Source organism: Cololabis saira, chromosome 2, assembly GCF_033807715.1.
Source record: "Cololabis saira isolate AMF1-May2022 chromosome 2, fColSai1.1, whole genome shotgun sequence".
Lineage (NCBI taxonomy): Eukaryota > Metazoa > Chordata > Actinopteri > Beloniformes > Belonidae > Cololabis > Cololabis saira.
In genome coordinates, this window is record NC_084588.1 from 45,765,479 (window position 1) to 45,778,346 (window position 12,868).

A 12,868-nucleotide genomic window follows, 5' to 3' on the forward strand; every position below is an offset into this window, starting at 1 on the left:
TAAATTATGCAACTTTCCTCCTGCAGCTGTCCTCAATCGTGAGTGACCACACTTATTTTCTTCTCTTCTTTGTTCATTTTCTTTGTTTTGTTCGTTCGTTTCGTTTTCTTCTTATTAGTATCTTTTTGTTTCTGAAGTCTGCCTTTTGTTGAAAAGGAGAGGCAAAATAAGCCATGAGGCTTCAGTCTATACCTTTTTGGTCAAAAAAAAAAAAAAAAAAAAGAAAATGTGTACATATATATAATATATACGGTATATTTATACCTGTGTGTATACATATACAGTGTGTATATGTGAACATCTTAAAATGTAAATGACCAAAACAAAATAAACTAAACTAAACTAAACTCTTCAGTAGGAGCGGAGTGGGGTGAACTGGGAATGAAAACATTTAAACCAGAACTTGTGAAATGCCTCATTTGTTGCTCCACTGCGTTATTCCTTGTCCTGCATCCCTGCAGCTCCCCGTAGCTTCTCCCACGTCTGCGCTATAGCTTTGTTCCTTTCGTCCACCGCCAGCGCTCTTCACAGTAAAAACAGGAACAGTAAACTCCCTGTGGTTTCTCCTTAGGCAGCATTTATATTAATCCATTTTGATATTAAAAACCAGGTCACTACATTTCGAAATCACACAAGGAAATCAATGGAAACCTTTGCTGAAGGTAGAGGTCGCAGATTTCCTCCGGAGTGGCATTGCTCAGTGTCTTTGGTCGCTGTGGAGACTCTGGTTGCGAGACTATATGCTGCTTAAGCATGTCAGCCTGTCCTAAACGGAATACAAAAAGCTGACTCTGGGGGCTTTCTTGAGAAAAACTGCGGAGGCCAGTTCCCAAATCCCCTGGAAGACAGAGGGAAAACCTTCAGTGACAGAAATTGTTCTGACATTTACTGAATGTCATGCTCTTCAACAACATCACCAATTACTCGTATTAGCAAGTCTGCCCCCTCAACCTGGAAAAACAGTAGTGTTCAGTAGTCCAGTAGTGTTTGGTTTACCTCGTATGAACAGGGATTGCTGTGTGGTGCTGAGCACGTAAACAGGACTGCAGGGAGAAGTCATTTGATGGGATGTGGGAAGTGTCAAGAAGCACAGATTGACTCTATTGAGGACGTCTTGGAGGAACATTCTTCCATTTCTTTGCACCGCAAATGACTAGTTTAGGAAAAAAAGAAAAAAGAAGTGACAGCAGGAACCCAAGAGTCTAAAATTAATGTGTTAAGACACTTTATAGTGCAGGGTTTTCTTTTCTTAGCAATGCGCAAGTGCTCTTACCACACCCTGCAGGAACGGCACTGAGGTGGTGACAGTCTGAAGTTCCCTGCTGTCTTTTGGTCTAAAAAGACAAAAGAAATTATGAAAAAACTAAAAAAACTTTTTAAATGTAATTTAATACATACTAATCAGAGACGCCAACTGAACCTACGCATGACAATGACAAGAGCATCCAAAAAGTGTGGAAATGATTCAGTTCATACCTCACTGCCAGCTGCTCGGTGCGGGGCTTCGTCCCTCGTCCTGTCGTAACTGTGTAATTAGCTCCATCATTACAAAGCACCAAAAGATGGAGAATCTCGGCAGCAAAAATCTGAGAATCCTGAGCAGACACAGGCCAGGGATTGAAAAACTGGATGGTGGAGAGTGGGCTGCTTTGGGCTGGCATTGGGACAACAGAGAGAGGAGCCCCTGAGGGAAAGATGAGGGAAAGAAAGAGAAAGAGTCTTTACTTCATATTTTGCAATCCTCAACTTTGACCCTTACTCTAATCTTAAAGCTCAAACCACTTTGGTGTGGCACTAGGACCCCACAATCTCACCACTCTTTTTTTTTAATTACTTATTTTTTTATTTAAAAAACAAAAAACAAACCAAACCAGACCCTGATGAAGTTTGTGGCCTTCAAACAGCATGATAGTCTACTTGCCAGCAATGTGAACCCGGAAATGTTGAGTACCCCAAAGTTTTATGTTAGAAATGTACAGTATAGGTCCCCAGCATTTAGAAACTGCCGGTGCTAACTTACATATGTTGGGCAATTAGCATAATTAGCATCAAATGAATACATTTGAAGAAATGTATGTTTAACATTCACACCAACGATATTGAGCTCTCTTGATTCTGAAATGTACTGTAAGTCCAATGTATTAAGCACATCAATAACCTCAAAATCGACTAAAATTCATCAAAATCGGGAGTTGAAATTGAAAGTGTTGAGTTGAAATATGGCCACTTCTGGTTGAAACGGCCATTTTGAATTCTGAAAATGTCAGAAATGGATTCAGCATCATCAATAACCCCCAAAAAAACTCCAATATTGTCCAAATTGGCCAAGCAATTGCTTAAATATTGTCCATATATGTGAGTATGCTAATTGTTGCTAATTATGCTAATTATGCTAATTGCCCAACATATGCAAGTTAGCATCCGGCAGTTTCTAAATGCTGGGGACCCATACAGTACATTTCTAACATAAAACTTTGGGGTACTCAACATTTCCGGGTTCACAATAGGGCTCTATAGGCTGGCAAATAGACTATGATGGAGACTAAGATTCTCTTACACTCACATCTGTAGTGCAGTCAAACAACTGTTATGGTGTTCAGATTCAAAATATGAATTCTATATTATAATTTTAAATTAATTCCCTTTTTGGGTATTAATTAAATTATTTTCATTTAAATTGAATTATGGAATTGAGATTATTAATTTAATAACTTTGATCAAGAAGAAGTTCTTAAGATAAAAGGGTTTTATGCTGTGGCGTTTGTTTTTCATTGCTCTTATCTATCACTATGATGTTTTTATCAATATGTTTTTATTGTAAACCACTTTGTGACTGGTGTGTTTGAAAGGTGCTCAATAAATGTTACTCAGTTTCTACGTAAATCTGCACCACAAAACCATCAAGAACCATTAAAGGCTGCATATGAGATCTTCAAATTGTGTTTAGTATTATACGGCAAACTACTTAATTCTTCAGGATTCGGTATAAACACGTCTAGCAATGATCAGTCGTATTGACAGCCAGATGCTACTGCATCTAAAATATCTCAAATATATTTTGATTGGAGCAGTGAGACCAGATCTGCAAGGGATGTGTCGGTGTGGAACTGATTGCAGTGGTAGCTTATCTAAATGCTTTTCCTCACAGTTTTATTTGGACTTTATTGACAGTAAAATAATCTACCTTTTGGTGTTTTTTTGAAAGATGTAAGTCTGTAATTAATCAAAAGTTAAAAACCTGCATGATGAACCAAAGATCTGCCTTAGATGTATTCCAGCTGTCACCCAGAGACAGCTGGGATTGGTTAGAGAAATTCCCAAAAGTGTAGTTAATGTCAACTTCCAGGCCACAGATAAATCAAGCCTCCACACAGGTATGCACACACACAAACATAAATGCAGTAAAAGTATATTTACTGGACATGTGCACATCCAGGGATCGAAACTGCTCCTGGCCGTAACAAGATTGCAATAAACTAAAGTACAATCCCTTTGACTCCTGCCGTTTTCCCGGCCTGGATCTACGACCTCAGGGGCTGTAATCCCCCAGAAATGCTGAACAATTTTCATCATGTCTTCTCTGGCAGCTAATATAGTTGACTTTCTTGTAATCTTAGGAGCTTAGGAGAGGAGAATCGGGACAAGACCTGCTTTTTCGCTCATTCTCCACATCTCTGATGTTGTTGCACAGAAAGCCTTTACTGCAGCAGTCAAATGTTTGGACACACAAACCACATTTCATTTCAGTGAGAAGTTCTGGGTATAAGTAACTAGTAAAGTTTTCCTCTGCGTGGGTTAACATGATCACATTTCACACAAATACTCTGTTGTAGTCAGTACTGGAGTTGAGGGGGGATGAGGGGGGATGAGGGGGGATGGCATCCCCCCCCTGAAATAAAAACGGTCAAAATCATCCCCCCTGTAAAACTGCCACCCCCCCTTTCCATCCCTTATGTCATTTCATCAATGAATGTGGTTTTACTGCTATTTCAACATTTAGAGTCATCACCAGAAAAATAACTTATTTGACAATTTTCACCTGTTTCAAGTAAATTTTCACTTGAAATAAGTAGGAAAATCTGCCAGTGGGACAAGATTTATCTTCTTGTTACAAGGAAAAAAAATCTTGTTCCACTGGCAGATTTTTCTACTTATTTCAAGTGAAAATCTACTTGAAACAGGTGAAAATTTTTCCAGTGATGAGTCTTATTTTAAGTGTAATAAGATTTTTTTTACTAAAATGAGACATTTTAACTACAAATACTCTTGTTAAAATTTTGAGTTTTTGCAGTGATCCATTTTACTTATCCTGTGAAGGACAGAGTCATATTGATAAGTTCAGAAAACTGTTTTTTATTGTTGTGTTTTGATGTATTTGATGTAAGCCCAGTGGATATTTAAAGCTTACAGAAGGCTGCATTTAACTGCTGCTATGTCATTCCTGCAGTATTTCTGCAGGTGTTTTGGTCAGTGCTATTATTTGTAATATATTATATTATCATATCTGTCCCCATATGATAAAATCCACCATCCCCCCTGATTTTTTTTTTTACAACTCGAGTACTGGTTGTAGTGACACAATCACTACACTACACTACATAGATATTCATGTGCCCATGTGTACCACCAGACATACAGTAAACAGTCAAACATGAGCCCGTCTGATTTAAAAGGCAATTCAATAGTTTCAATAGTTTTGGACAAACATGAAGTGTACTTTGAAATAAGTTTTTCCATGATAATTTCTGCAGTGTTAGCTTACTTTCTGCTTCTTGTTGCCTTTTGCATGCTGTATATTTTGGTTCAGGTTAAACTTTATCCTGCTGAGCTGTTTCTTAGTCTTTTATGTCTTTTTTTATGATAATTTTTCCAGTTTCAGTCTAAATATTGATGTAACTTGCAAAACTATTTTCATTTATAAATGCGAGGTACTGAAATACTGGGGAAAAAAAATGTTTCAGAATTACTGAACAAAATTGGCAAAATAAAAATCCCTCTTCTTCATCAGCATGAACCTGTGGATGAAGCAGCATCATTCTGCTGCTGGAGCACGAAGCAGCTCTTTCTCCAACCCCTCCAGAGTCTCCTGTAACTCTTTGTTCAAGTGAACTTTAAAAAAAAATAAAAAAAAAATAAAAAAATCCCCTCTAATGAACAAAACAACCGATTAACCAGTGGATAAACATAATTATCAGTCAAGAGCGGGAGCTTTCTCCCGTTCTCCATCTGTCGCAGTGCACTGAGTGGAGGCGTGCCAGAAACATGCAGTCTGTCCAGACCATGTGAGTGGACGCTTGGCTGACATACAGATGTACAAAAACATGACTTTCTTCTGTTTTTGAGAGAACGTCTGACCCTAAACAAGACCCCAGAAAATTTCACCTCATTAAGATGGTTGTGGTTCCACTAAAGACAGCTACAAACGTGGTAACATATTCACACTAATTACCGTAAATTAAAAAGTGCCAGCTCTAAAATATCATGTCTTAACTGGTCGTAGGAGCACAACGTGTCGTGTCAAGCCACCATGCAGCGATGCAACATCCTAAACAGCATGCATGCTGAGCTTGCAGCTCAACACCGCTGGTTTGTGAAACAGCGTGTACTCAGGAGGGCTCTACTCATTAGAGAAGATTTACTCACCGGTTAGCCTGTCCCAGACACAAACCAACGCATCATCGAGTCCAAGAGCTATGTAACGGGTGCATCTGCTGACAGCCGAGCACTGGATTTCCTTTGCATTTGGCCACGAAACATCTGGGATGGGATCCACAGCTGCTTCAAAAGAGTAAAGGGTCCAAAGAAAAGTATTATTATATTTCCTCTCTAGTATAAACCAAAAAGGCTTACTATCATGGACCATTAACAGCAGTCAAAACATTTAAAAAATATGGCTAAACATAAAAACATTTAAAACTGAATAAATAAAATAAATAAAAAGGCCTGCCTTGTTTTTTCTGGGGGGCTTCTTGCAGCGAATACTGATGGAGGTTATGGCTACCACTCCACCACACAGCGACGGCTGCAGGTACTCCTGCTGAGAAAAGATCCTTAAAAGAGCATTCCAGTTGACGTGGATGCATTTACACTTGAACAGAGGTGGGTAGTAACGAGTTACATTTACTCCATTACATTTACTTGAGTAAGTTTTGGGAAATTTTGTACTTTTAGGAGTAGTTTTGAATCACTATACTTTTTACTTTTACTTGAGTAGATTTGTGGAGAAGAAACTGTTACTCTTACTCCGCTACATTAGGCTACGTTGAGCTGTTACTTTTCTTTTAATCCTCCGCGTACGCGTCAATCTCATGACATCACTGGGTGATTCTTTGGGAAAAATGCTCAAACACACGCCATAGACCACTTTGACCGGTCACCACACACTACTTCCCACCATACTGTTGTGTTATCTGTACTGTTGCTCCTCGGTTGTCTATTGTATGTATTGTGTATGTGTGTATGTATTATATTTTCTATTGTATTACTATTGTATTTCCTGTATTGCATTGTTTTGTTTTTATTCTGTAAGGTGACCTTGGGTGACGTGAAAGGCGCCGCTAAATAAAATGAATTATTATTATTATTATTATTATTATAGTTTATTAGAGTTTCTATGAGTTCATGTTTGTTCTAGTTCTGCCTGGTTAAAAAAGAAAAGTACAAAGGCTTGAAATTTTGTGCTACTTGTGCTTAATTAATTTTTTTTATTGTTATTATTTTATTTATTTATTAAAGTACTTGAATTTACTTTAAGATTATTTTAATTTAAGCTATTTTTTATTCATTTTAATTTATTTTATTGATTTAATTTGCCTGAAGATGATTATTTTGTACTTTTGTCTGTTAGAATGGTTGTGTTAAAAAAATAAATCAGACGTTACTCAACAGTTACTCAGTACTTGAGTAGTTTTTTCACCAAGTACTTTTTTACTTTTACTCAAGTAATTATTTGGATGACTACTTTTTACTTCTACTTGAGTCATATTATTCTGAAGTAACAGTACTTTTACTTGAGTACAATTTTTGGCTACTCTACCCACCTCTGCACTTGAATATACTTTGTTAAGCATTTAATTACAAGAGGATACTTCTGTGTATTTCAATTCAGCCAGTGTGCAAGAACATATTTCATTTAATAGAAACAGAGAACCCTTCTGTCCATTCCCCCTAAATACTTGATCAGAGGAGGTCTGCATATAAAAAACATCATTCTGAGTGGCAAAAGCCATCAACGAAAGCTTAAGACACCTACTCAATCACAAACCTGGCTGAATATTTGCTTTACCTTCACCAGGAAATCCATCAGAAGGCAGAAGAAAGTGATGTGTGCCCCGCCTGAAACACAATCCATGAAACCTATATGAGAAACGAGGATGGGCTTTGACAATGAATGATTTACGAATCAATAATACATGAAAAAGAAAAATCTATAATAGGCTTTTTAAGTCGTTCGTGGTCGGTTAAATCAAAAACAAAGTTTGTTAAAATACGCAAAAACCTCCCAAAGCATTCTAGCTATCCATGCTGATTGTGTTGGTCTAAACCTCACGGCACCTTGGACTTTTATATAGTTACTTTGTTTTTCCTTGATCCGTACTGAAAGCTGATTTCTCCCTCTGAGTGCTGGTGTTTGCAACAACGTCCACAAACGAATAGCGCATCAGAAAGTCTCTAACAGTTCTCCCTGCAAAACAGCAGAAACCTGCAACATTTGTCACCATTCTTAAATGGAAATTCAGTACAGTCTCTTATTGTTTTAACTAAGTTTGTAAGAGAAAAATGTCAGGGGAGACTTAATCATTGATACAAGAGGTTCGTTTTATAATACATCACCACCCGCTTGTACACATACCCACATACCCACCTGTAATACCTGCAGGAATTTCAGGTGCAATTTTCATCATCACTGCAACTGAAGACCAAGTTATACCCACAGTTTCTGATAAGTTTGGGTCCTAAGGATGAAAAGAAAGAAAACATTCTTAAAATGTTTTTCTTGAAAAAGCTTTCTGAATAGCAAGTGTAGTGACATACAAGAGTCTCTGGCTGTAGTTCTACAAGAAAGTGGAAAAAGGGATTGCGATCACAGTGAGGAAAAATGGAGACGAATCAGTAGAAAAATGATTATGCTATACATATGCACAATTAATGTATATTGGGGCAAAGACAGGAAAAGCTCTAGTGTCAGTCATTCTTGTAATTGTAAAAAAAAGCTTAACAACAATCTGAACTAATATAACATTTAAAAAAGAGGTCAGATTCAGCTCACTACCTGTGTTTGTGTTGCCGCCATCCTTAATTCTTCCAGCCACGCCACTGAAGGAAACTGATAGACCTCGAGCCAGACATCACCATTACCTTAATAACACATGATATTCATGGGAGAATGGGAAGTTTTTACAGGAATATATTAACACTATGAAAAGCCCTTACTTACAACTGAATGATGCAGCTCCATAATGACCCCCTTCACTAAGGTCAAGTGTCAAACAAATTCTTCTTTTGTTGATATCTTCCTGTTATTGAAACAATTAACTGTTATTTGGCTTTTGCTCGGTATATTTGTAGAATAACATGCACACAATCCTTTCATGCATCATGGTCACTACGGTTGACAGAAAATGCCATTTTGTAGTTCATGCGTGGGTTTGGATGGATTACTGGCACGTTAGACACTTCAGTGAACATCAGGATGTCATCCCATAATTCACTCATATATATATATATATATATATATATATATATATATATATATATATATATATATATATATATATATTACACACAAACACAACTAACGAGAACTGTGCCTACATCTGTAACTTACTCAAAAATATATATTTTTTTTAAAACCTACAAAATTAACATAACTTTGTACATCCTTACGTAAAAATAAGCACATTTAAATAAAAAAACAACAACTTCATAGTATATTAATAATTCATGCATGACATTTTTAAAAAGAAAATTACATCTTGTTTAGGCCTGTGTTGAAAAAATCGATTTTCCGATTCTAAATCGATTCTCATATTAATTCCTAAAAATCAATTCTTATGTCTAAAGATCGATTTTTTTTTTTTTTTTCATCATTTTCGCCAGGTGAACTTTAATCCCAGTAGTCGGACACACAGTTTGTCATGACACTTCTGAAAAATGCAGGTGCTTCATGGCAATATGTGTGCGTGGTGACAGAATAAATTAGATAAGCTAAAATGATTTATTTACTGCATGAACTGTTGCAATTTCTTTCTTTATTGCACTTTAAATGGATATTGAAAGGCCTGTTTGAGTTATTTATTTCTTAGTTATTTCACAATAATTATTGTGAAATTATTACTTCACTAGTTATTTTACAGTCATATAATTCCGGCAACAGCTCAAAAAAAAAAAAACACTAAGCCAAATCAATATCGAATCGAATCATGATAATCGATTCTGAATATTAAGAATCGGAATCGAATCGATTCTTGACATTTGAATCGATACCCAGCCCTAATCTTGTTAGTGTAAACATAAAAAAAAAGAAAATAGAAGGTGATAATACACACCATGGGGTTGATAACACTGAGAAGATGGATGCCGTCAGAGTGATGTAAAAACAGTCTGGCAACGCCTACGTGGCAAATAACAGCAGTATCACAATACAGTTGCATTTGAGAACCCGTTTCTACCTGGAAAAACTCTTGTGAGTCGAGTTATTTAACCTTTCCTTACTCCGAATCCCAGAAGGTATTTTCCTCAGTACTGTGACACTTCATGCCTTCAGATCATGTGCATTTCAAACACAAAAATAAATACTGTTCTCCAATTATAAGCGTCTGAAAACTCGATGTCTTGTACAGGTTTAATGAGCAGGAGGAATGAAAATCTGAAGATTAACTTGATCAGAGGCATACCACTCACCCATATCATCAACAGTACCGAGCAGGTAGGTCAGCTCCAGCATTCTGGTCGTCTGAATAAAGTTAACCTCGAGTCCGTCTTGTAGCCACTCTGCAGCACGGGTCAGAGATGATGCACACCACACAGACAGGCCCCTGGAGTGGCCCAGACAGAGGTACATGCCGTCCTCTGAACATGCCAGGCAGTTGGTGTTCTCTGGAAGCTGGCCAACAGGCCCAGGTATCACAAGAGTAACACAATTCAATTTATTTCATGAACTACTTCTGTTTCTTATCATAGATCTATTTAAAACGCTCTTATGAAACATGCGCCGTACCCATGTTGAACTAGTTTGGTCCAAGGTAGGTGGTGGTTCTTCGGATGTCTCTGATGTACAGGCTTTTTTCATTTCTAGTGTACTTGTTGTGCTGTATATAAGAAAACATGGTGATTTTAGCTGCAAGATTGAATGTAGTAAATGTGCAGGAGCTGTAAGAGAAAGAGTTATTGTCCCACATAGTATAACCCTTCACAAAGGTGCAGGAAAACATGTGGTCTTTAATTTTAAATCGATTGTAATTTAGATCATATACAGGACTGTCTCAGAAAATTAGAATATTGTGATGAAGTTCTTTATTTTCTGTAATGCAATTAAAAAAAACAAAAATGTCATACATTCTGGATTATTATTTTAATATTGCTGATTATGGCTTACAGTTTAAGATTAAGATTCCCAGAATATTCTAATTTTTTGAGATAGGATATTTGAGTTTTCTTAGACTGTAAGCCATGATCAGCAATATTAAAATAATAAAACGCTTGCAATATTTCAGTTGATTTGTAATGAATCCAGAATGTATGACATTTTTGCATTACAGAAAATAAAGGACTTTATCACAATATTCTAATTTTCTGAGACAGTCCTGTACACATTTACAACATTTATACTGTGTTAACTGATGGCCTTGAGTTACAATAATGGTGAGTTTTTGATCTAGGATCTGTGACTTTGTGTTTAGCTTCAGCCACATTTCTGATTCAGATTCAGATTCAGATTCATACAACTTTATTAATCCCTTTGGGAGGTTCCCTTGGGGGAAATTGAGATCTCCACCTCACACACACAACACTGTCATTTACAAATCAAACACCCCAAAAGCCAAAACACCCATATAAAGATAAAAAAAATAAAAATAAAAAGATAAAAAATAGAAATAAAAGATAAAAATAAAATTAAAATTAAAAGTGCAGTGCCATAAAAAGAATTATATGGATGAATGCATTCCACCACCTGTCTGTAAAATAATTAAGCGATCTGTGGATATGGATTTTCTGTGAAGAGATCATGCATTCATTCATGACCCAACCGGTTTTATCCTTTGCAGGGTCACGGGGTCTGCTGGAGCCGATCCCAGCTCATTACAGCCCAGAGCTGCTCCCTGGACTGCTGGTGTAGTTTCCTCTAACAAAACATTAACATTTTGCAGAATGACCATTTCTGAAGTATGATGTCATGATAGCTATTAGACTCCAATAGCAAATATTGATCAATAGCAATATCCATGCAATGTTTTAACTTCATCCCATCCAGGGGGGTGTAGTTGAGAGAGAGACACACACACACACACACACACACACACACACACAGGACAGAATATGAGTGGAAACTTGCACTATTTATTTTGTATTGGTTGTTATCAGAGTTGTCAAGTAACAAAGTACAAATACTTCCTTCCCTTACTTAAGTAGAAATTTTGGTTATGTATACTTCACTGGAGTACGGTAATTATTTTTCAGACGACTTTTTACTTTTACTCCTTACATTTTAACGCAATTATCTGTACTTTTTACTCCTTACATTTTAAAAACAGCCTCGTTACTCTATTTCATTTCGGCCTTTAATAAAAACTATCCAGTTAAATTGCTCCATCCGGATAGAGTGAATTTGGTTGTGGTTGTTTCAGATGTTCTTGTCCAGTTTTGTTCTTACATCCGTTCCCTCAGATTCCTGCAACTAAACTTGGATGTACATTCCAATAAAGGTTAGGATAAATGATAACATGCCTCTGAAGTTTGACTTTTTGCACCATTACAATACTTATAGGCAACTAGTCATCATATCTCCTGCTCTCTGAAACACATGTTAATGCTCAATAGTACACATATATGGTTCTTTAATATATTTACATTATACTAAGATGCATTCATTTTCAATGGCTTTTGTCCTTAATGGCTTTTTTCCCCCTTACATTACTTTTACTTTTATACTTTAAGTAGTTTTGAAACAAGTACTTTTATACTTTTACTTGAGTAAAAAAACTTGAGTTGATACTTCAACTTCTACAGGAGTATTTTTAAACTCTAGTATCTATACTTCTACCTGAGTAATGAATGTGAATACTTTTGACACACACACACACACACACACACACACGACAGAATATGAGTGGAAACTTGCACTATTCATTTTGTATTGCTTGTTATTGATATGGTGGTGTTTTATAAAGATAAACAACCACAAGCCTGTCCATTTTGATTTCAGCTCAATGTATTAGTTAATTAAATGGTCTTTTTTACTTCATCATGTGGATAATTCTTGTGGCATAAAAGTTGCACCTCAAGTCTTTCCCCGAGCCTCGCATGTACGACCACAAAGCTCCCATAAATAACCTCTCGTTACAAGCTTTATAATTTAAACTTAAAATATAAACATGGATGTGGTTTCAACTGAAGAGAGAGAGAAATAAAAAGCTTCCTTCATCTGTATAAACATTGTTTGGGTAAAGTGTTGTCAAATATAATCTCTTTAAATATTAACGCCCCTAATGTTTGATCTTACCTTAGTTTTAGGTGAATTTAGAGAGCTGTGAGGTCGCGATCATTTACTATCGTCATGGCAACCGCAACACCAGGGCAAGACAGCGCGTCACGTGACCAGTAACGCGCGGTCACGTGACTACAGATGTAGCGCCCTTTTCGTTTACTT

The 12,868-nt window shown here is 36.6% G+C and overlaps 1 protein-coding gene across 1 annotated transcript; it reads right to left on the reverse strand.

The window, feature by feature from the left end:
- Positions 1-411: 411 nt before the first annotated feature.
- On the reverse strand, positions 412-10,291 carry wdr93 (WD repeat domain 93). The gene is made up of 15 exons (XM_061735185.1): positions 10,220-10,291; positions 9,904-10,105; positions 9,549-9,613; positions 8,438-8,516; positions 8,273-8,358; positions 7,865-7,955; positions 7,576-7,684; positions 7,286-7,335; positions 5,918-6,037; positions 5,644-5,826; positions 1,477-1,684; positions 1,274-1,334; positions 997-1,153; positions 652-838; positions 412-523 (listed from the first exon to the last, which is right to left on the reverse strand). The coding sequence occupies exons 1-15, from the start codon at positions 10,289-10,291 to the stop codon at positions 436-438; spliced, it is 1,758 nt and encodes a 585-aa protein (XP_061591169.1). The 3' UTR covers positions 412-435.
- Between the last annotated feature and the right edge of the window lie 2,577 nt (positions 10,292-12,868).